This window comes from Garra rufa, chromosome 14 (genome assembly GCF_049309525.1).
Source record: "Garra rufa chromosome 14, GarRuf1.0, whole genome shotgun sequence".
NCBI classification, from domain to species: Eukaryota; Metazoa; Chordata; class Actinopteri; order Cypriniformes; family Cyprinidae; genus Garra; species Garra rufa.
The window spans coordinates 16,664,557-16,691,781 of NC_133374.1; the positions used below are offsets into that span (position 1 = coordinate 16,664,557).

At 33.9% G+C, this 27,225-nt stretch overlaps 1 protein-coding gene across 1 annotated transcript; it reads left to right on the plus strand.

Annotated features, from left to right (window-relative positions):
* Positions 1-27,225, plus strand: eml2 (EMAP like 2). Its single transcript, XM_073817499.1, has 21 exons — positions 1-168; positions 5,807-5,992; positions 6,268-6,394; positions 7,178-7,282; positions 11,816-11,844; positions 12,577-12,706; positions 14,169-14,318; positions 17,814-17,883; positions 19,445-19,555; positions 19,705-19,800; positions 20,372-20,506; positions 22,486-22,585; positions 22,804-22,958; positions 23,254-23,379; positions 23,651-23,782; positions 25,081-25,148; positions 25,327-25,426; positions 25,956-26,053; positions 26,153-26,240; positions 26,335-26,430; positions 27,182-27,225. The coding sequence occupies exons 1-19, from the start codon at positions 99-101 to the stop codon at positions 26,208-26,210; spliced, it is 2,046 nt and encodes a 681-aa protein (XP_073673600.1). The 5' UTR covers positions 1-98; the 3' UTR covers positions 26,211-26,240; positions 26,335-26,430; positions 27,182-27,225.

The window sequence follows — 27,225 nt, forward strand, 5'->3', positions numbered from 1 at the left end:
GTATTGAAGGTTCACTCGTATGTCAGGAAAGTAGGCAGGCGGCTTTGAGGACCGGCGATTTGAAAGGAATAAATAAAGAAATTGATCAGAAGAAGGACATGTCGGAGCGAGTAGCCTCATGTGGGAACCTGTATGACTCGAACACCCTTCTGCTTCGGTATTGCAACGGTAAGTTTGGCAGCGGCTTGACTGTGCATTCATAATGAATGCGCTAGAGAGCCTCACCGGATGGTTTGTTTTCATTACGTATTATGAACGTGTGTTTGATGGTAATCAATTTTACATGAACATTCCAGCAATGTAATGTTATTGACGTGTCGGTGCGTCACTGCCTGCGAGGGCACAACAAAAGAAACTGTCTCAGCAAGGAATGCATTTGTTTAAATTATGATCAGCTGTATATAGCCTACACGCAAATTTTATCTTCCCCTCAGGCATTTTCTTATCGCATATGTGTCAGATTAAAAACATGAACATCTACTTAGAGATTTAGCCTCATGTTAGACATGATTTTGTCATTTGTGTTTACATTTTTAATTAATTTTCTTCTCATCTGTTGATTCTTTGAGCCTTACATCCTGATTCATTTGCTCCACCAGGCCTTTGTTATTTGATTTCAGCTTAGCATAAGGTTTTAGTGGAAAGAATGTAGTGAGTTACTTATTTATTGTGTCCTGGTAATCTAGTGTATAACATTACCCAGCTATTAAGATGGATTTACCTAGGTTACAAGTACAACATATCCCTAGTGATACCAGTACATTGAAGCTCAGTTGTAAACATCATGTGTGTTGTCAGGAGTGTAATGAGTATGCACGATTTTAATTTGAAATTGGATTGCAGTAAGAACATTGACAAAGATTTTTATTTACAAAACAGTTTTAAGAGAGCTTTGCTGTGGGAGCCAGATTTTACACTGGCAGCAGAGCACCAAATTTGATTATCATATAGAATTTACCCATGAAATCCATTACATTTAGATTCATGCATTAAGCAGAAGCAAAAGTAATTTGTGACCCTGGACCACAAAACCAGTCATAAGGTTAAATTTTACAAAACTGAGATATATACATCAATAAATAAGCTTTCTATTGATGTATGGTTTGTTATGATAGGACAATATTTGGCCGAGATACATCTATTTGAAAATCTGAAATCTAAGAGTGCAAAAAATCAAAATACTGAGAAAATCACCTTTAAAGTTGTCCAAATTAAGTTCTTAGCAATGCATATTACTAATCAAAAATTACATTTTGATAGGTTTACAGTAGGAATTTTACAAAAAATCTTCATGGAACATGATCTTTACTTAATTTCCTAATGATTTTTGACATAAAAGAAAAATCAATAATTTTGACCCATACAATGTATTTTTGGCTATTGCTACAAATATACCCCATCGACTTAAGACTGGTTTTGTGGTCCAGGGTCACTTTGTCAAAGAGCAAACAATATTCAATGGCAGGTTTATTCAACAGCTAGATTAGGAAGCGAGCTAGAGAAATGAAAAATGCAGAGAAGAAACAAAATTATTTATTTTTGACATAGGCAAAAACATATGCAAAATTACATGTTGTCCTGTCTAAAAATGTTGTTAATGCAGTAAACAACAGCAGAAATGTAATTCACCAGTCTGAAACATTCAAATCAATGTTTAAAGATATGAATAAGATAAGATAAGATGTTTCTCCTTCCTTTTAACAACAATAAGCCTATTGATTTTGCTATAGTAGATTAATGATTATGTGGTTAGCATTTATTTGATCCAAAGTACAACTAAAACAGTAAAATTTTGAAATATTTTCACTATTTAAAATAACTATTTTCTATTTGAATATATTTTAAAATGTAATTTATTCCTGTGATTTCAAAGCTACATTTTTGGCATCATTACTCCAGTCACATGATCCTTTAGAAATCATTCTAATATTCTGATTTGCTGCTCAAAAACATTTATGATTATTATGTTAAAAACAGCTGAGTACAATTTTTTCTTTGATGAATAGAATGTTCCGAAGAACGGCATTTATCTAAAATAGAAATCCTTGGTAATATAAATGTTTTATCATCAATTTTGACCGATTTAAAGCATTCTTGCTAAATAAAAGTGTAAATATAAATGATACTGACTCCAAGCTTTGAATGGTATAGTGTATAATGTTACAAAAGCTTTTTATTTCAGATAAATGCTGATCTTTGGATTTTTCTATCCATCAAAGAATCATAAAAAAAGCAAATAAGCTGTTAAATATTGATAATAATAATGTATAAATGAATAAATGTTTCTTGAACAGCAAATCAGCATATTAGAATGATTTCTGAAGAATCATGTGACACTGAAGACTGGAGTATTGATGTTGAAAATTTAGATTTGATCACAGGAATAAATTACATTTTGAAATATATTCAAATAGAAAGCAGTTGTTTTAAATAGTAAAAAAAAAAAAAAAAATCAAATAAATGCAGTCATGGTGAGCAAAAGTCTTAATGTTCAAAAACTTTTGACTAGTAGTGTATACGTATAAAATTTTTTATTTAATATCATAGTCAATCTCTGAAGGTCGTTTTAGAAAATATAATATTATCACTATGGCATCTTCATCCTAACAACCATTGTGCACAGCTTGTTGTAGTTACTTAGAAACATCTGTTTCATCTTTGTTCTTGTGAATTACAGGTTTCTCAAGAATAGGTATCAGTGTACATAGTGGTCATTGTTTGGGTTTTCCAGTAGGTCAATTTCTGCGACAGATGGTTTGGCTGGACGACAGATGGATGGGTAGACGGTATATGCTGAGCCTGGGTCAGAGAGGGACAGAGTGTCTGTCCATGTTTTACAGTTGTATGGTTAAATGCTGTATCTACATATCTGAGATCAGGCTATGATATTACCAATTCAATCAGTACAGTTAAAACCCCTAATGTGAATCGTATTGATTAAAAAAATGAGCATGCGCCCCGGGAATATAAAACAACAAGTCGTAAATTGTCAAGCGCATGTATACACTTCAGCATCCCATTGGCGGAGAGGCTGGTCAGTGCACTTCCTGGTAGTGCCTGGCCGATGCAGGTCTGGAGTCGAGCCAAAGCTTTCTCTCCTCTGCCAACAGCACCACTAGCAGTTTTCTACCGCATAGAAGACGGGAAACAGCATCCTGTTACAAACATCACCCTTCTCCTCTTCACACACAGCGCTGAGTGGTAAAGGGGTGGGGGAGGGAGAGGAAGGGAGGTCCAGACACGGGATCAGCCATCCAGCAAGCCTAGGGGAAGGTGGGAGAAAGAAACCTTGGCCAGGGAGGCGTCTAGCACCTTTAGGAAACCCCTAGAGAGCTGCAGAGGGGTCAGGCTGTCCGAGCGGGTGACTGACAGGCGGACATAGTACTGACTGGAATGGCAGGTAGGAGGGGAGTACAAGCAGAGAGCGGGATGATGAATATTTCAACGCGTTTGCTCACTGAGCATCCGGTTTCCTCCAGACTGCTTTTGTCTTCCAGCATCACTATAGCTTCATCCTGCTTTCTTCTCACCTTCTACTTTTGCCTCCCTTTTTTTCACTTTTATATTTTAGTTGACGTGCTCGCCACCTGCTGATGCTGCTTTACAGATGTGATCTCCATGTGTTAGTGGGTGGAGGGACTAAAAGAGGTTTATTATATATTCAAACTTCGCATGGAGGCTGTTACATTGCCCTTGAGATTGAAATAGAGACAAGGAGCCACTGTTGTATGTGAAATATGATATTGAGGAACTACGTTTGGAAAAAAAAAGGATAAATGTGATAGGAAAATTAATTTTAGGTTTGTTTATCAATGTGTATTTTTAAGTAAGATATTTGAATGAAATGCATCTGATGGCTGCCACAGTGAATCAGCATTGTTACGATTTGAAACTTGCTTAATTGTTCCCTCATGCTTTCAGTTTTGTGATTTTTTTTGTGGTTCGAGCACTTTTTGTTTTTAATCACAGATGGTTTCTCATGTTGATCCAACAAGAAAGTTTTCTAAAAACTTTTTTTTTCGTCTTTTCACTACTACTGTATCTTTCAATAACTTATCCTATTCTAGCTGGATCTCAGTGTTGGTTTAGTAGATGTATGAAGTGACTGGTGTCCTAGAAGGGTAACCACACATGTACAAATACTTATATCTTTGTTAAATTATATTTCCATTGTTGAATCATTAGAAATGTTTAGTTTAAAAAAGTGTTTTTTTAATATTTTGTTATGCAAAGACATGCACATTTTTAAAGTGACTTAAAAAGTGTGTAAATTAAAATGGACTTTACACTTTAAAGGGTTAGTTCACCCGAAAATGTAAATTCTGTGATTAATTACTCCCCCTCATGCTCCAAACCTGTAAGACCTTTCGTTCATCTTCAGAACACAAATTAAGAGATCTTTGATGAAATCCGAGAACTTTCTGACCCTGCATTGACAGCAAGACAACTGGCACATTTAAGGCCCAGAAAGGTAGTAAGGATGTCATTAAAATAGTCCATGTGACATCAGTGGTTTAATTTTATGAAACTACGACAACAACTTTTACACTGGTACTGTTGTGAACATGCATCAAAGTCTGACACGGAAGAGAAGAAATTGTTTAATAAGTCGTTATTTTGTCTTTTTTGCGCAAAAAAGGTATTGTCGTAGCTTCATAAAATTAAGGTTGAACCACTGATGTCACATGGACTATCTTTTTTAAAGCTATTTAAGGTCAGAAAGCTGTCGGTTTTTATCAAAAATAACTTAATTTGTGTTCTCAAGATGAACGAAGGTCTTACGGGTTTGGAACAACATGAGGGTAAGTAATTAATAAAAGAATTTTTATTTTTGGGTGAACTATCCCTATGAAGCTGTAGCTCGCAACCAGGAGGCAGCAGAATTATTTAATTTAATATATTATCTTTAATGAAATATATAGTAATATTATTAATACCATTCTAAATATTTTATCTTAATCAAAATGCTAAAAAAAAACTATCAAGATGTAAACAGAAGCCATATTTCTTTTTTAAAAATCCAACCTCTCAATAACTTTTATTTATTTTATTTTACTTAGAAAAAAAAAATTTGAATTTCTGGTATCACAAATAAAATCTTAGGTAATTAATATGTGACCCTGGACCACAAAACCAGCCATAAAGATTGATTTTTTTTTTTAAATTGATCCATCTGAAAGCATAATAAATAAGCGTTCCATTGATGCAAAGTTCCATTGATGTAAGGATAGGACAATATTTGGCTGAGATACAACTATTTGAAAATCTGGAATCTGAGGGTGCAAAAAACTCATTTTTAGTAAAAAAAAAAAAAAAAAAGATTTTTTTAGAAAATCATCTTTAAAGTTGTCCAAATTAAGTTCTTAGCAATGTATATTACTAAACAAAAATTACGTTTTAATATATTTACGGTAGGAAATTTACAAAATAACTTAATGCAACATTAATGACCCATGCAATGTATTTTTGGCAATTGCTACAAACATAAAGGAAATCTCATACCTTATATTGGACGACTTTTGAATATTGTGTTGGACTGTACGGGACTTTTGAGTCAAAAAGGTTTGAGAACCACTGGTTTAAAATGATATTTCATTAAAAAAAATTATTCTGATATAATTTTTTGTCATCATTTACTGTTATGTCATTCCAAACCTGTAAGACTTTCTTCTTTGGAGCACAAAACATCTTTTGTATTCTGCAGAAGCAAGCAAGCTAATACAGGTTTGGATAAAGTGCTTTACAAATTTCATTAGTACAAATTCTAATACTATAACTATCTGTTCTCTGTATCTGTCTCTTTCAGATGATAACGTATCAGCCGGGAGTGGGATGGAGATGGACGACCGTCTCTCTCACCTGGAGCAGAGGGTGCAGCTGCAGGAAGATGAGATTCATTTGCTGAAGGCAGCGCTGGCGGATGCTTTGAGAAGGCTGGGCTGCTGTGAGGAGATCACACAGGCCAGCAGCAAGAAAGGTGGACCTACTAAGGGTCAGTGCTTCATCATGGCCCTTTTATTGTCATTATGTCTTTAGCGCAATTTATAATCTCAGAGTAACCTTGCTCAAGGGTGCATTACTGATTGTAAGATGTAACCTTTGTGTAAGCAGCCTAGGTTCTTAACTATCAGGATATTTCAACCCTCAGAGCTACAGGCATGTATCACAAAGCATGATATAGTGGTTACATAAAAAGTTTCCATGTGGGAGGTGAGGATAATTTGCATGCCATCTCACTGTTCCTCTGTTTCTTCCTTCCTGATTTAGTTCGGCAGATACTGCAAGCTCTGCCATCCAAGCCTTTGACAAATGGCTACGTGCAAACAAAACGCTTAAGTGGCTATCCTTCCTCTCCCTCCTCTCCGAAAAAGGAAGTGCTGATGTCTATCAAAAGGTGAGAGTCATAAGCAAGATATGAATCAGTTTTATTGCATATTATTTTTCAAAATGTATCATTTTATCGGAACACGTGCTGGTATCACACATGTTGCACAGGTTGGAAACATATTCATTTTTTTCCACACCGACAACATCAGTGCAGGATTACTACTCAGCCTCAAGGTGGTGACATTGAGTAATAAACTACTTGGACCACCATTAGTTCGCTACTTCTAATAAAGTATTTGTATACTTTTCCAGAAAGAGCTGGTTTCTTATGCATGTATAGTGAATGATTAATAGTTAAAATAACCATTCATAATTAATATTAATTGTTTGTAATGTGAACTTGAAGAAATGCTTTGTATCCCACCACAAAATACTCTGTTGTTCTGTTTAATACTTCCTGCCATAATCTTAAATAACATACTACCATATTTACTGCATTTCCTACAATATCAGTAAATACTGCAATAATACTTGGTGAAATATTATACAATTGCTGTGAAATATTGTGGAAAATGATTACAATTTAAAATAAATGTTTTGAATTTGAATATATTTAAAAATGTAAGTTATTCCTGTGATGGCAAAGCTGAATTCAGTGTCACATGATGCTTCAGAAATCATTTTAATATGTTGATTTGGTGTTCACAAAACATTCCTTATTATTATCAATGTTGAAAACAGCTGTTCTCTGTTAGTCTCATGGTTCTTTGAAGTCTTTCTTTCCTGCTTTCTGCATTGTGTCCTCACTCATTCACTTATGGCACCTCATGCTCTTATCTTTGTGTGTCAGGAAGAGCATGTCCACAGAACGCCTGTCCACCATGAAGAAGGAGATGGCTGACTCCCGCAGTAGAACCACCTCGTCTAGCAGCTCAACATGTGGAAAGAGAGACAGGTACCTTTTCATTAAAACTAAATGTATTAAACTTGATGATTTTTCTGTACACACAGATATTAAAGTTCAGTTCAGTTCTTTCCTCTGAACCTTGAGGCTTGTACAAGACATCAACACAGCTAAAAATAGATGCTACCTCAGTGTCTAATTAGATAACAAACCCAGACCTATGGTCAGTAAGACACCAGATACAGTGTAAGAGGGAAGAGATGAACCATCCATAGAAAACCGTTTATAAAATACCAATGTTATGAGGTAAATCAGCATCATTTATTTATCATTTTACTGCTGATTTGAAATATGTTATGAAATACTTGTACAGTTAATGCCAGGGGGCATTTTGAAAACTTGTTAGGCTACCATTGTGTGTTCTGGTTCATAGAAACCGCAACTGACATGTTGGCACAGTATACAATACTATTTAAAATTATGGAGTCAGTAAAAAAAAAAACACCAAGGCCCGGTTTCATAGACAGGGCTTAGCCTAAACCAGGATTAGGCCATAGTTCAATTAAGAATTTTAAGTAATTTTATTAAACATGCCTTAGAAAAAACATTACTGGTGTGCATATTGAGACAAAACAAAGGCACAGAAATATTTTAAGATCAGTCAGTACAAGTACAAGTAGGAAGAATGTGATCAAATATCCTAAATAATTTATAATATTATGTATACATGGATTTCCAGGAAGAAAGGTAAACACAGATGTTCAGGTTAGACATCTGTCAATAAAAGTGTTATTGACTGAGATCCTTTCAGAGCTGCATAACAACCACTGGAAATCTCTCATTAAACTTTCATAAACAGAAATCCATTAACCACGTTACCACTTAACACACTGTTAAATTAAAGGGATAGTTCACCTAAAAATGAAAATTACCCCACGATTTACTTATTCTCAAGCCGTTTTAAGTGAATATGACTTTTTTCTTTCAGACGAATACAATCGGAGGTATATTTAAAAAAATATCCTGGCTCATCCAAGCTTTATAATGGCAGTGAATGGCTGTTCAGCTGTTAAGAAGTCCAATAAAGTGCATCCATCCATCATAAAACGTGCTATATAACAATATGCTAGTCTCACGAGAAAGTTTTGTTCACAGCAAAGGAAAACCAGTCTCCTTTTGGCTTATATCAAAATTATATAAAAGAAGAAAGTCATATACGCTTGGGATTTCTGGGAGGGTGAATAAATTATGGGGTAATTTTCATTTTTGGGTGAACTATCCCTTTAAATTCAATAGTTTTCTTTTAAAGTGGAAAGGAGGGTAAAATTACATTTGAGTAGAGAAACATTCCAATAAGCCCAAAAAGCCTTTGTTGTTATCTCAAAGGACAACTTAATGAAAGTTTCAGTCTACTAAAGGGTTAAGTATCAGTTCCAGCAAGTTTCTTACCATGCACCTGCAGGATGTTATGGCAGATAATCCTACACGCTAGTAGTGTCTTATTTATGTCATGATGATTGTTTGAGATCAAACATTGCATGGTGCATGGCAACTGTGCGCCGTCAGTTGGTTGACACACTCACCACTGAAACAGTCTCCTGACCACAGAGTGCTTCATATTACTGCAATGAAGCACAGGGGGGTGTGGTCAACCTAAAAGGGGCTGTCATGCACACTGAGGAAGTGTCCTGCTATTGGTTAGCAAGGTCCATGTTCCTGCAGAGCTGAAGTTAACTCAAACAAGGAACTCAGTCTTTCGCCTGACGCTTCTGAAAATTCCAGCTAGCAATCACACAGAATAACGGGACAAACAACATGAAGAGGTCATCCAGGTAAAGTTCTTGTTAAGCTCTTTTAGATCTTCAAAAGAACTTTTGGTAGTTTTAGGGTGAGGCTGATAATGAGCTTTGAGCTTCCTGCAACAAAGCAAACATAGGTAGGCAAACAATAATATTCTCAGCATCATGGCTTCTGCAGATATACAAAGCAAACACCTGGGTTAAGTTAGTGCTTTAACTTCCCAAATGGGAACAATAGAATTCAAAAGCATAGTTGTCTAGAATCAAACTATTTTTTGCATATGGATTGTACTTTGTGGTTCCGAGGCATCAGTTTTAAGAGATTTTATGCAACATTTTGTGAGTCACTTAACAAAAATGTGCTTGTTTTTTTTCATCCGGCTTTGATTATCAACATGAAAGATCGCTATCCATTAAAAATTAACGATATGTTACATATAATGCATGAGTTTTACTAATCGCTTTAGTGCAAACTAAGTCAAATATTGATTGTTTTTGCTGCAAAGTCCCATGTATTAAACATGGAACCCACCCACTGCCACACACACACAAGCACACACAGAGAGCTTTAAAGGCAAATTATATTGAGTGCTTTACAGCAGGAAAGAAGGACATCATGTTCATAGAACCTCCACAGAAGCTTTTAGTGAATCACTTGCTTAGAAATTCAGTTTAATCCATACAGATACTGTGAGTGCATAACTCATGTGGTGTTTTTAATGTATAAAAGACATAAAATGTCAAATTGGAACACGTCATCAGCACTCTGTGTGGTATGGATGGGTGTGTGCATAGTCTGTGCATTAGTGTAAGGCTTCTTTGAGGTCAAGCACATTAGTGGAACATTCTTACAGCGTTATATTAAGTTATGCTTGCTACATGTCTCGAGTAATTACTGGTAAAATAGATTTTTCCAGTATGTGCTAATGAGAAAATAGATTTGTTGCCAGACCAGCTGCCATTTTGTGTTACAACTTAAAATTAGGTGTGTGGACTCCTGAAATGTTACTAAAATTCCATTTTTTATTAGAAATACATAATTTAGAAAATTACAAATGCATTTCTTTATTAATTTTGGTTGTAAACAGGGTTCAAAATGAACACGCACCTAGTCCAAATGAGAGTAAAAAGTGTCTTTGCTAAGTAAAATAATGGCTAATACACAATCAATTGTTTAAATTGGATTTTGATGGTACATGCATATATACAGTTAAAGTCAAAAGTTTACATACACTTTGCAGAATCTGCAAAATGTTAATTATTTTACCAAAATAAGAGGGATCATACAAAATGCATGTTATTTTTTATCTATTTAGTACTGACATGATTAAGACATTTCACATAAAATATGTTTGCATATAGTCCACAAGAGAAAACAATAGTTGAATTTATAAAAATGACCCTATTCAAAAGTTTACATACACTTGTTTCTAAATAGTGATTTGTTACATGAATGATGCAGAGTTGTTTTTTTTAGTGATCGTTGTTCATGAGTCCCTTGTTTGTCCTGAACAGTTAAACTGCTGTTTTTCAGAAAAAAATCAGGTCCCACAAATTCTTTGGTTTTTCAGCATTTTTGTGTATTTTTGTATGATTTTGAGATCCATCTTTTCACACTGAGGACAACTAAAGGACTCATATGCAACTATTACAGAAGGTTCAAACGCTCACTGATGCTTCAGAAGGAAACGCAGTGCATTAAGAGCCAGGGGTGAAAACTTTTGGACAGACTGAAGATGTGTAAATTTCTTATTTTGCCTAAATATCATATTGTTTGTTTTACTTAGTACTGCCCTTCAAAAGCTACCGAAGATACTTACTTGTTTTCCAGAAGACAACTTTTGACTTCAACTGTATAAAACACCAGTATTTTTGTCTATACCACTCTGAAAAAGGGTTATTAGAGATGAGGTTTGCCTTGATGTGGCCTGCTTTGGTTCAAGCTTTTCTTTAATGAAGCGTTTGGATGGTTACTGCAAGACCGCATGGATACAAACAGATCATTGTGGGAGCATTTCTTTTCATCTGCACCCACGATCCTTCTGTCTTCCCATTACATAACATTTTTTTTACCCTATAGAAAGGTCCAGCTTTCTAGCCAGAGATACTGTTTCCTGTCAGTTCTAATCCCCTTGTGAATAGTTGAGTGATACAGCCCTATTCCAGCAAATAGCACTGGATTGATAGGTCTAATTTATTGTGTCTCGCTGTCTGAGACAGGCTGTCAATCATGACAGTCATGCATCAGCATACAGGAAGTGGGAAACTGTGTGGTTAGGAAAAGCAGCTACGAAATGCACGCACAGACACAAACAGAAAATGTTTTTCATTTCTATTCTTCTCTCTCTCTCTCTCTCTCTCTCTCTCTCTCTTTTTTTTTTTTAATCAAAACCTTTTGGTGTATAGCAGCTTTGTCCATGTTTTTTGTTTTTAATGTGAAATACAAAATCCCCTCCAGTGCTGGAATCTCGCCACAATCGGTTTAGTCATGTAAACAGGCTCTGTACTAAAGTTGAAAGCAATTTTGGATGACCCTCGCCTTCTGTCACTTTAGCTCAGTGTTTTCTCCATTGCACACAGCTCTGTGAGAGGCCACATGAAAGCTGGGCCAGGATTATTAGATGAACGCAATGAATTAGTCATCCTCTCACAAAACACAGGTCATAGATGGCAAACACAACTTTTTAGAAAGTTTTTGTTTCATTTACAGGCCCTTTTTTTGTCTGGTTTGGAGTCTTTGAAGTAATGAATGAATCATGTACATTTTTCTTTTTTGTTCTTTCAGCAAAACCAAAGAGTGCACCCTCAATGCTGGTAAGATTTTGTCTATTTTTTAAAGTAATTTGATGAATTTAATTAAATAACAACCAAAGTTTTACCAAAATCCTTTTAATTTTGAGTTCAAATGAATAAATGTTTGGTCTTTTGGTCTGTACAAGTCAGACTTTTTTTCTCGTTTATATATCGGATTTCAGACTTTATAACTCAGTTTAACTCAACAATAGTGAGCTTGTCAAAACGTCAGAAGTGTGGGATATTAACTAATGATTCTGAGCCGAAGGGAAAAGAGAATAACGAGTACATTTTTCTTATCAAAATTGTGAGATAAAATCTCAGAATTGCGAGAATAAAGTTAAAATTGTAAAATATAAACTCAAATTTACCTTTTATATTCTTTTATAATCTTTTAAATGTTAATTTTTTGCCTCCAGATAAACTCCGCCCATAAAAAAACTACATAAAATCTATATGCATGTAATGTTTGTTAAGCTGTGTTTAACTAGCACTACAGGGAGAGACCAAGCCCTGTGTTATGGGAAATGACCCTTGTAATTTACCCTGACTGGATTGCATTATCCTCTGCATTATAGTTAAAACCCATTTTTGCTTGCCATAATATCTCCAGTCAGTCTCATTTTGTAATGGGTTTCTAAATAAGCATATCTCTGCCAGTAGGGCCTGGATAATGTGACAAATCATCCCTAACAAACCATGTTTACTGCTCGTTTCTGTTTGGCCACTCACATTTCATTTCCTCTTTAACAGATGATGGTTACGTGAGGATGTTCATACGTGGACGTCCAATCACCATGCATATTCCAGACCAACTGAGGGAAAGCTACACCCTTGACAACAAGGTGGTGCTGCCAGAGCGCAAGCTGAAACTTCAATGGGTGTATCCTTTCGATTTACCTGATGTTTTTTTTACAGAGGTGGTCAAACATTGTTAAAACGCTAGTATTTTCACCAGCTAAAAATGGTTTTAAGTCAGTTATTTATCTTTTGCTGTAATGAGTCAGTTTACATTTCCAAATATTCATTTTGCCATTAATTGTAATAATCTAGTAAGATATTTGTTTGCACAAGGAGTCTGACAACAGCCAGTGCTTCACATAGAGATCTCATCATTATCCAGTCTGTCTGGAATGACATGAAGAAACAGAGCAAACTGAGACAGACTAAATCCAGAAGAACTGTGGCAAAGTCTGCAAGATGCTTCAAGAGACCTTCCTGCAAAGCTACCTGAGAAATTATGCTTTATCCTTTAGTGCCTAAAACTTTTAACAGTACTGTACCTTTGCAGGTAGGTTTCTTGAAGCATCTTGGAGATGTTGCCACAGTTCTTCTGGATTCATGTCATTCCAGACAGACTGGATGATGATGAGATCAGATCTCTGTGTGGAGCACTGGCTGTTGTCAAACTTCTTGTGCACTGGATTATTACAAATAATGGCAAAATGAATGTTTGGAAATGTAAACTGATATTTCCTACTGACACACTACAGAAAAAGATACCAAATAACTGACTTAAAACCATTTTTAGCTGGTGAAAATACTAGTGTTCTAATAAATTTGGCCACCACTATAAATGTAAATTTTTTTTAGACAATTTTGAATTTGTATTCAACAACATATGTGACACTGGACCACAAAACCAGTCATAAGGTTAAATTTTACAAAACTGAGATGTATACATCATATGAAAGCTCAATAAATAAGCTTTCTATTGATGTATAGTTTGTTATGATAGGACAATATTTGGCCGAGATACATCTATTTGAAAATCTGGAATCTAAGGGTGCAAAAAAATCAAAATACTGAGAAAATCACCTTTAAAGTTGTCCAAATTAAGTTCTTAACAATGCATATTACTAATCAAAAATTACATTTTGATAGGTTTACAGTAGGAATTTTACAAAAAGTCTTAATGTAACATGATCTTTACTTAATTTCCTAATGATTTTTGACATAAAAGAAAAATCCATAATTTTGACCCATACAATGTATTTTTGGCTATTGCTACAAATATACCCCAGCGACTTAAGACTGGTTTTGTGGTCCAGGGTCACATATGAATTTTACTATGTTAAAGAAAAGGAAAAAGGTGAAATTATAGGTGATTTCCTTCCAGTTAAGTCCCATTTTTAAATCACTGCAATAATTTAGCCATCAATGAAATTGAATTTATTTAAGAGTTAAAAGTTAAATCAAAAATTAAAGTGAATCAGTGAATTTATAAATAGAATTGAAACCCATTTAAAATCTGACAGAAAATAGTGTTGATTTATTAGTACACTTATTGGGTCATTTACTACAGTCAGTGGAAATGCTTTTTGTTTCTTAACACAGTCCATCAGTTACGGCTATAGGGGAAGAGACTGCCGTTCCAACCTTTACCTGCTGCCGACGGGAGAGATAGTGTACTTCAATGCTTCCGTAGTGGTGCTGTACAATGTAGAAGAGCAGCAACAAAGACACTATCTGGGCCATAATGATGATGTCAAGTGGTAAATATACATTATATTGATTTTTAAGAGAGTTAGGGCCAGATTTACTAACAGTTTGAGCCAGCACAAACCATCTTTTGGCATTAAAATATTATCTAAGGATTTACTTAAACATGAAGAATTAGTGACGAAAAGGTGTGGACACAGTTATTTTGGCACCTGACCTCATTGAATATGCATTTGTAGGAGTTCCCTTTTCCGGACACAAAATTTATGGGAGGAGAGTATTAAAGTGAATCACGCAATGCGATTTACTTAGGTTTGCACTTGTTATTTGTGCCATTATTTAATTCCCCCAAAAAGCATGTCTTTAAACAGGCGGTAATTTCCGCTGCTCTTGGTAGATTGCGCGGGTCATTATGGAAATGATCTGGCTGCGTTTGTTCTTTAACATTTACATTGTTTGTAAATCACAAGCAGAATTTTCCCCTCCCATCTGTGCTTTTATGTAATTGCGCTCTAAGGCTAATTGGCCCTGTTTAGTAAATCTGTCCCTTAATGTACTGCTAATGAAGATTAAAAGCACTTGTTGAACTACTGCAGTGTTGATGTCATACAGGGAAAAAAAGCACTTCCGATTTCACATGCAGATTATTCTTAAACTAGGTCATTGTTCAAAGGTGCATACGATGTTATCATGGTGCTTATCATCATCATGAACAAATATTTGGTACAACTGTATCTCTATCATTCAGCAAAATGAGCCAATGTACGCAGGAAGTGCTGCTAGTTTCTGAGCAAATTTGCATTTTTAGGTCAGATCTTGCTTCACTTAACAGACTCTTATCTTTAAGATAAGCGAATCCCGCATTATATTCAAATACACCTGCAATCAAATCAGATCTCTTCTACCTTCTGTTTCTACTAGTCGGTTTGGCTGCAAAGCAATGCTTGTGCTATTAAAGGGATAGTTCGCCCACAAATGCAAATTCTGTCATGAATTACTCACCATCATGTTGTTCCAAACCTGTGAGACATTCAATTCATCTTCGGAACACAAATTAAGATATTTTTGATGAAATCCGAGATCTTTCTGAGCCTGCATCGAGAACAACGCAACTGACATGTTCAAGGCCCAGAAAGATAGTAAGAACATTGTTAAAGAGCAGGTCATATGGTATTTTAAAGTGTCCTAATATTGGGTTATTGTGTACAGTGTTGTTTTCGTCAACGATGACGATGACGAAATCATTTCGTTGACGCCACTTTTTTCCATGACGAAAACGAGACGATGACGAGATAAAAATGGCTCGTTGATGACTAAAACATGATGAGACGTGTGTGAGTTTTCGTTGACGAGACGAGAATAGACAAATGTTAGTGGGTGGTCCGTCAGACGTTTAAAATGCATGACATTTCTGCTTATTGTGCATGCCAATTAAAACCGAAAAAAGTACCTGCCGCTATGGCAAGCCGTTTTAGCATTAAATGCTCTTTGCCATACTAGTATGGCAAGCCGTTTTAGCATTCCATCCTTGTTTGTCTTTTATGTTCTAAAACATTCCTTCATTATTGTAATTATTGGTGAAAATAGTCGATCCGGAAGCTCACATTGTGTTGAACTATAGATCTGCTATTTTCACAACTTATAAGTGACACTACCCAACAGCAAAATACTTACTGACCTACATTAATTTGTTAAAAGACTACTTTTTCCCCTTTTTTTGACTAAAACTAGACTAAAACCTTTTTGACTTTTCGTCGACTAAAACTAGACTAAAACCTTCTTGACTTTTCGTCGACTAAAATTTGACTAAAACTAATAACCATTTTAGTCTAAAAGACTAAGACTAAGACTAAATCTAAGATGGTTGTCAAAAAAAACACTGATTGTGTACAACAGGTTCAAATGCATCTAAGGTCAGAAAACATTGTAATCTTTTCAGAAAACACATATTATATTAGAATAATTTCGCAATGATTTTGAAATGTTTTGTTCAAAGCTGTTCTGAGCTTAAAGGATTAGTTCACTTCCAGAACAAAATTGTACAGATAACGTACTCGCCTCCTTGTCATCCAAGATGTTCATATCTTTCTTTCTTCAGTTGAAAAGAAATAATGTTTTTTAAGGAAAACATTTCAGGATTTCTCTCCATGTAATGGATATGTATGGTGCCCCCAAATTTGAACTTCCAAAATGCAGTTTAAACGGAGCTTCAAAGGGCTCTAAACGATCCCAGCCGAGAAAGAAGGGTCTTAGATGTTATTTAGATGTCTGTAAGATGTCATACATTCTAATTCATAAATATCTTAAAGACATCTAATAGATGTCTATTTGACATCTTATAGGGAACGTCCAATAGACGTATTGCAGATGAGCAAACTACATCTTGCAGATGTAAATGACATCAAATAGACGTCTTAGAGATGTACATGTGCTATCAGGGACCCTTCTTTCTCAGCTGGGATCGATTAGAGTTTTGAAGCTGCGTTTAAACAGCATTTTGGAAGTTCAAACTGGGGGGCACCATAAATATCCATTATATGGAGAGAAAACCTGAAATGTTTTCCTCAAAAAACATAATTTCTTTACGACTGAAGAAAGAAAGACATGAACATCATGGTTGACAAGGGGGTGAGTACATTATCTGTAAATTTTTGTTCTAGAAGTGAACTAATCTTTTAAGGTTAGTAAACTCCTCCCTTCCATAAGCCTACTCTGCTCTGATTGGTCAGCTGGGCAAGTCTGTTGTGATTGGTCTTTCCATATACAATGCAAGCGAATCGTGCCCACAGCTAAAGTTTAGCTGCTAAACTGTAAACACGTCACAAAACAATTATGGTGGATACGTTAGCCGAGCACTAACGTGACTGACTGATGAAACAATACAGTTTGTAAACCGAAATATGCTTACATTCTTTATTATTAAACAAAGTAATTACAACATCGACAGTCTACATCAGGGGTGCCCAAATCTGTTCCTAGAGATCGACCTACCTGCAAACTTTAGTTCTAGCCCTGCTTCAACACAGCTGTCTGTAATTATCAAGTGCTAACTAAGAGATGAATTAGCTGGTTTAGGTGTGTTTGATCAGGGGTAGATCTCCAGGAACAGGCTTGGGCACCTTTTTGTGGTCTTTGAATGTGTCGGTTGCATTGCAGTCTATGCAGGGTCAGAAAGCTCTCGGATTTCATCAAAAATATCTTTGCGTTCTGAAGATGAACAAAGGTCCAACAAGTTTGGAATGACATGAGGGTGAGCAATTAATGACAAATTAAGAGATTCAGAGATTATTTTATGTAGATCTCTTCTGCTGCAACAGAGCATCGCCATGCTATTTGTTGTAAAATATTAGTTAATTAGCATTTGCATTGCTGGAATGCTCTCTCTGTGACTGTCAGAATCCCTGCTGGTTTGCAAAACAGTTGCAGCCTGTTTACTGTTTTTTTCTGGGACTGGTCTGCATTCATTTACTGTTCCCTAGTGAGAGGGGGAGAGAGTGATGGGAAATCTTTTCTGACAAGCACTGATCCTGACAATGTTTTCTTTGCAGTTTGGCCATCCATCCAGACATGGTCACCATAGCAACAGGACAAGTTGCCGGAACATCCAAGGATGGCAAAGTTAGTTCACATTTACATTCTGTAGCTGTATATTGATTTGTTGATCTTGCGGCTTGAACAAGCCCTCTTGTGTGCTTAGAAACAAAACCATTGCGCTCATGATTACAAATTACATCAACATTTCAGCAATTTACAAAGTGTATTAGCTTTTTAAATTATGGCCTTAGGAAATATGTGACCCTGGACCACAAAACTAGTCATAAAAGTCAATTTTCTGAATCATCTGAAAGCTAAATAAATAAGCTTTCCATTAATGTATAAGCCAACATTTGGCTGAGATACAACTATTTGAATATCTGAAATGTGAGGATGCAAAAAAAATCTAAATATTAAGAAAATCGCCTTTAAAGTTGTCCAAATGAAGTTCTTAGCAATGCGTATTACTAAGTTTTGATATATTTATGGTAGAACATTTGAAAAATATCTTCATAAAACATGATCTTTACTTAATATCCTAATGATTTTTGGCATGAAAGAAAAATCTATAATTTTGACAAAATTCAATGTATTTCTGGCTATTACTACAAATATACACGTCCTACCTAAGAGTGGTTTTGTGGTCCAGGGTCACATATATATTTAATCAGCAAGGATGCATTAAATTGATCAAAAGTGACAGTACAGAAAATAGTTATATTTGAATTAAATGCTTTTCCTTTGAAGTTTTTATTCCTTAAACATTATTTTAAAAAGTTTTAAAAAGCACCAAAACAGTTTTCAGCATTGTTAATAATAAGAAATGTTTACAGCAAATCAGCATATAAGTATGATTTCTGAAGGATCATGTGACTCTGAAGACTGCAGTAATGATGCTGAAAATTCAGCTTTGCATCACCGAAATAAATTGAATTTAAAATATATTCAAATAGAAAGCAGTTATTTTAAATTGTAATAATATTTCACAGCATTGCTGTTTTTACTGTATTTTTAACAAATAAATGCAGCCTTAGTGAGCAGAAAAAACTTTTTTTTTTCAAAAACATTTAAAAAATCTTACCATCCCTAAACTTTTAAACGGTGTTGTATATAAAATGTTGTAAATAATGAAAACAAAATCAATATGTGAGCTATTCCTATTCAACTATTGAGTTTTAGGGTGTGTTCAAAGCTGTAGTTCAGTTCTTTTGGCATATTTGGTCTGGACCAAAAAGGAAAATTGGACCGCTTAGCGTTCACACTGGCATTTTTGACAGCGAACCTAAAGATATCGAACCTAAAGGCATAGTGATACGTTCACAACCTGATTGACATATATTTCGTTACCTCCTCGTTGCTCCACGTTTGCCCTCAGCTCGTTTTGTTTCGCATACACCACTTTGTATATCCGTGTTGTGTTCATATTTCATTCGGACTGCACAAGAGTTCGTTTGGAAGCGGACCGAGACCCATCTTTTTAGCAGACTCAGTCCTCTTGTTTGGTGAGCACCAGGGTTCGGATGGCAGTGTTCACACTTCCTCAAATGAACCGCACTAACAGAGAAATCGCACCAGAGTTGGTTTTAATTTAACCAGACATGACATGTGTGAACACAGCTATAACTTTTCTTTGTTGTCCTCATAGGCTTTGCAGCCTCATGTCCGTGTGTGGGACTCTGTCAGTTTGAACACTCTTCATGTGATCGGTGCGGGTGTGTTTGACCGAGCTGTCACCTGTGTTGCCTTCTCAAAGTCGGTAAGCAAACTTTTCCTTTTTAAATATTGGATAAATAATCTATGTGCTTTGATGCCATACAACAGTGCACAATGGGTGTAAATAATGAATACTTGAACAATGATAAATGGCTGAATGAACAATGGGTATAATGCCTTTCCTCTTCACAGAATGGTGGTGCTCATTTGTGTGCGGTTGACGATGCAAATGACCACATTTTGTCAGTTTGGGATTGGCAGAAAGAAAAGCAACTGGCGGAGGTTAAGGTGAGGCAACATGCTGTATAAAGGAGAGTGTGTGAGCTAGGAATTCTAGACTTGCTGTACAATTTCCTTGCATAGTGTGTCTGGTGAAATTATGTCTTTAATAACCTGAGTGTTCACAGACCCAGTGGTTTAAAACCATGACTGCACATGTCCGCCACCCTGACGTCTTTTTGACGTGTGTGTTTTCATCTGGAAGATGTCATGTTTGTCTTCTTAATCTTGTAATGACAAGCATGACCTATGAACATCACTAAACTCTCTTACCTTTTTAACCCCTACCAAGCTCTGTTCTATTACATAACGCCTACTTTTTAGCATTTTTGATTGTCAAATCAGTCCATTTTATCATGAAATATTACATTTCGAGCTGTTTCATGTAGATTCTATAGTATTAAAAATAATTTAAAATGCTGGAATAATCACTTATGTACAACATATAGTTTGCATTTAATAGTGTGCATTTGCGTAGATGTCTTGATGTATATGTGCTTACTGGGAAATAGTAAAAAAATTACATTTCATCAATGGAAGTGTTGTATTTTGTGTAAAATATCCAATCACTATTTTGCAGTGTTCCAATGAGTCAGTTCTGGGTGCTGTCTTCCATCCCATGGACGCTAATCTCATTGTCACCTGTGGGAAGTCTCACATCAACTTTTGGACAATGGAAGGGACTACTCTTACAAAACGCCAGGGACTGTTTGAGGTTTGCAACATGTCTTTTCTGTTTTCTGACTAAAATACAGAGTGATCTTTGAGTTGATTGCATTTGAATTTTTTTTTTTTTTTTTTTTTTGTTATAATTCATTTTGAAGTTACTTTATAAATCACTGTTTGTTATTTTATTGTTGTTTTATTTTAAATCCCCATATTTAATTTATATATTATTATTTTTAAATTTAATGTTATATTGTATTTTATTTTTCATTTGGATGTTACATTCTAAATTTTTGGTTTATTTCCCCTTTAAATCTCTATTTTATTTTATTTTAATTTGGAAGTTGCACTTCAGTTCCATTTTATTTTAGTGTAATTAAATTTAATTAGAATTTATTTTATATGTATTTCTTTATTTCTGTTTTATTCTAAATCCCTATAATTTAATTCAAAGTCAACACGCCCTTAAGTGTATATTTTACTTTTATTATATTATTTTTTAATAATTTATTATTATTTTTTATTAATTAAATGTAATATTTTATTTTCCTTTGGAAGTTATATTCTAAATTCCTGTTTATTTTATTTTATTTAGTTGCATTCTAAATCCTATTTTAGTGTAATTTTATTTAAATCCATTTATTTATTATTCTAAATCCCTATTGAAGTGCATATTTTATTTGTTTAATGTTATATTGTATTTTATTTTTCATTTGGAATTTAGATTCTAAATACCTGTATTTTATTTATTTTTTTTTTTTTTAATGTTATATTGTAGGGCTGGGCGATTAATCGAAAAGTAATCGAAATCGACATTCAGAACCTATAATCGATCAAATTTTTCCAGGTCAATTATTTCAATTACTTTCCCCTTAAAAACACTACTGCGTGTGGAGTCAGGTGACCCCGCTCCGTTACGTTACATTATTCCGTCGACATGTTGATGGAGAGCTTAAGCAGTATTTATACAGTAAAAAGTATTTACAGGATATACAAGAGTAATTTTATCTAGAAGAGATACTGCTTATTTTCTACTTTTTTTATACTTATTTTCTATTTTCTACTATTTTGTTTCCAAAAGTGCAAGTTATTTATTTTCACTAATTTAAAAAAAATGTGACTTTTCGTTTTAAGCAATGTGTACTTTAATTTCAGTTGTTCAACACTTATGTTCAATAAAAAATCATAGATAGTGTGTGCACCCTTCATTCAAAAATCTCTCACTTGTAATACGTGCGCATATTTACTGTACAAAACTTGTCAGTGAACTATGAGGGCAAAAAAATAAATATTATTTAAATATAATTAAATGTTATTTTATTAATGAATAAAATAATCGTTCATTAATCGTAATCGGGTTAAAATGTTCAATTAATCGAGATTTTGATTTTAGGCCAAATCGCCCAGCCCTATTATATTGTATTTTATTGTTCATTTGGAGTTTCGATTCTAAATCCCTGTATTTTATTTTATATCATTTTGGAAGTTGCATTCCAATTGCTCTTTATTTTAGTGTAGTTTAAATTTATTTTTGTTTAATTTAATTTCGTTGTATTCGGGGTTTTTTTTTCATTTAATGTTTTATTGTAATTTATATTTTCCTCGCTGTTTATTATTTTATTTTTCTTTATTTTATTTTATTTTATTTTATTTAGCTGCATTCCAATTCATCATTATTTTAATGTAATTTTTTTTAATACTTTAATATTTAATTATTATTTATATACTGTATATTTTTGTATGATTCTAAATACCTATTTAATTTAATACAAAGTCAACATAGAGTGATGCCGTTAAGTGCATATTTTTATTATTTTATTTTATTTTGTTTTTGTTGTATTTTTATATTACAATTATTTTTATATTTTAGTTTTTTAATGTTATATTCCATTTTATTTTTCATTTGAAAGTTCGATTCTAAATCACTGTTTATTATTTTATTTAGTGTTTTATTTTAAATCCCTATTTTATTTTATTTTTTACATAATGAATTTATTCAATGTATTCATATTTTTGGCGTGCTTTCAGAAACATGAAAAACCCAAGTATGTCCTCTGCGTCGCTTTTGCTGAGAATGGAGATGCAATCACCGGAGATTCTAGTGGAAACATCTACATCTGGGCAAAAGGTCAGGAAATTATTATGCCATTATATATTTAAAGTGTTTTTTGTACTCTGCCAAAATACTCATCTAGATGCCACGTTTAAAAAAGAAATAAATGACATTTAATCCATGTTTTTATCTGCCAGCAATTAGAAAAACAATACATCCATCTGTTTGACTGCTATTGCTAAAGATACTCCCTCAGTGCAACCTATGATTTGATGATGAACTCTGCTTTAAAGGTGGAAACCGGATCAGCCAGGTGGTTTCGGGAGCCCATGAGGGTGGGATCTTTTCACTGTGCGTGCTGAAGGATGGCACACTAGTATCAGGTGGAGGAAAAGACCGCAAGGTGCTGCAGTGGGACCACGATTACCGCAAAAAGAGTGAGATTGAGGTGAAGTTTTCTCATTCATACTAAACAAATAAAAGCTTTAATAATAAAATCCAGACAGCAGCGTTCAAACTAGATACTCATTAGTAATGACTGCTATGTACTCTCCAATTCAGCTTTTTTTATTGTTTTGATGTTATCATGTTTCTACTGCTAATATGTGATCCAGGGATTCATTTTTCTTATTTATTAGATCCAGCTACATCAGCACTTCATTCAGAACAACTTGTACAAATAGTGTTTTAGTTGAGATGTACAGATTACATGTTCCTTACCATATTTTTCTCTGTGTAATCAGGTTCCCGAGGCCTTTGGTCCCGTCCGCACTCTAGCTGAAGGAAAACAGGACGAGCTGTTTGTGGGAACAACCCGAAACGCTGTTCTGCGGGGCTCTTTCTCTGGTTCCCTCACTCCCATTGTTCAGGTGAAGGTTGTCAGATGATATTACAGTGTGTTTACATGCCTTTCGGTCTAATATCTTTGCCAAAAGTGGAAAAGATCACAACATTTTTCCTCAGTCTCTTGTAGCCAGAACTTTGATTAGAAACAGCATATGACCTGGACAGAACTGCTTATAGATGCCAAGAACCGCCCATTTAAACAGGAAGAAACAGGGCTCCTCGTGGACTGAGAGTAGTTATTTAGATGGAAATTAGCCATTCTTACCCTGGTTTTCTTGTTTTCTCTCTGTAAAGGGTCACACTGATGAATTGTGGGGCTTGGATGTGCATCCCAGCACTGAGCAGTTTGTGACATGTGGTCAAGACAAGCAGGTCTATCTCTGGGACACCTCTTCCCATCTGCCTCTGTGGAGCAAAGCCATTGAGGTTTGTATAATCTCTATGTTTATGTTTAGATTTTTGTAGTATGTAAACATAATCAAAAATGATCCCATCTGCTTTGCAGGTTTTGTTTTGTATACTTTGTTCACTTTAAGGATACATTACCGTTTTAGATGTTTTTAGAATGTTCTGTTATGGAGATATAGATTTTACGATTTTATTTATTTATATATTTTTATATATTCAATGAAATATATTTTATTGTATTTTTATTTATTTAATTTAATTATTGTAAATCCCTATTTATTTTAATAGAATGTCAGCATAGAGTGCATATATCATATCTTATCATTTTATTTTATTTTATTTTAGAAGTTGCATTCCAATTTCTCTTTATTTTAGCATAATTAAATTAAATTATTAATTAATTATTGTATTGTATTATTGTAAATCCCTATTTATTTTAATGAAATGTCAGCATAGAGTGATTCCTTGAGTGCATATTTTATTTTATGTATTAATAATTTATTTTTAATTTAATAATTTAATAATATTTAATAATAATTAATTTTAATTTAATTTAATTAATAAATTATTGTATTATATTATTGTAAATCCCTATTTATTTTAATAGAATGTCAGCGTAGAGTGATGCCTTGAGTGCATATTTTATTTTATTTATTTATTTTTTATTTGTTGTCATTATTTTTTCAGTTTTTCTTTTTGGAAGTTGTATTCCAAATCCTTTTTATTTTAGTGTAATTTAATTTAATATTTTAATTTAATGTATGTTCACTTTGAGGACAAATTACAGTTTTAGATGTTTTTAGAATATGCTGCTATAGATATATAGATTTTACATTCTTATGTATATTCAAATAGGAAAAACTAAATGCACATAATGAAATAAAATATTAAATATTAATATTTAAATAAAATATTAAATATTTTATTGTGTTTTTTTATATTTATAAAATAATATTCTTAACATTTATTTGTTTTTAAAATGTAATGTTAATATTAAAATATAAAAATAAAATTCATTTATTTTACATTTTATATTAAGTTTCTTATGTTTTTAGAACTTTTTTTTATAATATTAAGTATTAAAAAATGTAATTTAATTTTTTACATTGTATAAAATATTTTTGTCATTTATTAATGTTTAATATTTATATTTTAAATATAAAAATTGCTCCAATGTTAAGTTATGTATTATAAAATGTTATTTTATTTTTACATTGTGTAACTTATTTTTGCTTAATTATATATATATATATATATATATATATATATATATAATTTCTTTTTGTATTTTTAATATTTATTTATTTTTATTTTAGGACCCTGGACGTTCCGTTGGATTTCATCCCACTGGCACTGTGCTAGCTGTGGGAACCATGACAGGAAGGTATGATTGCACATGGGAACTTTAGGTTTTGACTTACTTAACTTGACGATCAGCTAATATTCAACAAAAATAAAGCAAAAACATTAAAAAGCCCTGTTGTAATTTTTTTTTGTATATTTAAAATACCTCAATATTGAAACAATTTTACGGATTTTTTTTTGCGCTTGCTGTCTTACAGGTGGTTGGTGCTGGACACTGACAGGACACTGACACCCGTGACCTCGTCTCTATGCATACAGACGGCAATGAAATCATCTCCAATGTTAAATATTCTCCAGGTGTGTTCTTTTGTGCTTTTAGCCATTAGCCACAGGCATTCATGTTTACATCCTGCCAGGATGGCATCTAGCGTTTCTTGTCTCTGCTGTTTGTAAGCTCTTTCAGCAGCTGTGGTCTATTAAAAGCCTTAAAGGCATCAGGGCAAAAGTGAAGAGAACAAAGGCGGGGGTCTTTAGAAAGTTTTATTCGTCCACAGACATCTTCCCATTCAGTGAAGACTTACATTGCTTCTATTGTTGCCCATCGACTAAAAATTAAAACCTTAAGCCACACGATGTGGCATCGTGTCAGTATTTTATTTCCTGAGTTGTGTTGCGGTAAAAATAGCAACAGGTAGCACCAGTAGCTCATTGAAATAATGCCGCCCCCTATAGTCTAAAATATGTATAAAATGATGTGGATTGTTTAAATAACGTAAATCTTTCATGGATTTTCCACTGCATATTTCAGTAAGAGACATAATTTACGTTATATTAAGCCATACAAGTATTAATACAAAATTGCCAAAAAATCCTTTTTGTCTTATAGATGGTGCGTACCTGGCTGTGGCCTCCCATGACAACTTTGTTTACATCTACTCTGTTACGGAGAACGGCAGGAAATACAGCCGTGTTGGCAAATGCACTGTGAGTTTAACAGGGAAATGTATCCCAAATATGTTCCAGTTTATTATAATTCATTAGAGGACAATAACACTTGTTTAATGCTGTGTCTTTTGTCTATAGGGACACTCCAGTTTTGTTACTCATCTTGACTGGTCCACCGACAGCCAGTTTATTGTAACCAACTCAGGCGACTATGAGATCTTATTCTGTAAGTTTTTTTTTTCTCACCTAACACATTTGTCAGTAAATAGAGCTCAGATGTCATTGTATTAATGGCTGGTCATATGTTTCCTGTTAAAAAGGGGAAGCATCCAGTGGGAAGCATATAACTAGTGCAGATGCAGTACGCAATCTAGAATGGGCCACTTCCACCTGTGTGCTGGGTTTCAATGTGTTTGGTAAGTCACACCTTGTATACATAGAATATTTGTATATATTATACAGTTGAGGTCAAAAGTTTACATAAACCTTGCAGAATTTGCAAAATGTTAATTATTATACCAAAATAAGAGGAATCATACAAAATGCTTGTTTTGTTTTATTAAGTACTGACCTGAATAAGATATTTCCCATAAAATGTTTACATATAGTGTACGAGAGAAAATAATGGTTGAATTTATAAAAATGACCCCTTTCAAAAGTTTACATACACTTGATTCATATTACTGTGTTCTTACCTGGATGAACCACAGCTGTTTTTGTGTGTGTTTGTTGATGAGTCCCTCAGTTGTCCTCTGTGTTAAAATATGGATCTCAAAATCACAATCTTAGTTGGAAAGGGTTTAAATACACACAAATGCTGAAGAAAAAAAAATAAAAATTGTGGAACCTGAAGAATTTTTCTAAAGAACAGTGGGCAGTTTGACTGTTAAGGACAAAGAACTCATGAACAACTATCACTAAACAAAAACACAAAGTTGTGGATCATTCCGGGAACAACACAAAATGTAAAGATTTTGAACATGCTCATTTGTATAAATTAAACAATTCTCTCTTATGGACTATATGAAAAAATCTTTTATGTGAAATACCTTATTCAGGTAAGTACTAAATAAAAAATAACATGCATTTTGTACACAGGGTGGCCCTAGAAATGGCTCTAAAATTAAAATAATGTTTTGGGTTTTTATTTTATCTTACTTTTTCAAGGAATCTGGCCAGAGGGCGCTGATGGCACAGACATTAATGCTGTA

Coding starts and splice junctions, on each gene's coding strand:
- eml2 (XM_073817499.1), top strand. CDS start 99: ATGTCGGAGCGAGTAGCCTCATGTGGGAACCTGTATGACTCGAACACC. Junction 23,380..23,650: donor CCCTCACTCCCATTGTTCAG/GTGAAGGTTGTC, acceptor CTCTCTGTAAAG/GGTCACACTGATGAATTGTG. Junction 23,783..25,080: donor TGTGGAGCAAAGCCATTGAG/GTTTGTATAATC, acceptor TTTTTATTTTAG/GACCCTGGACGTTCCGTTGG.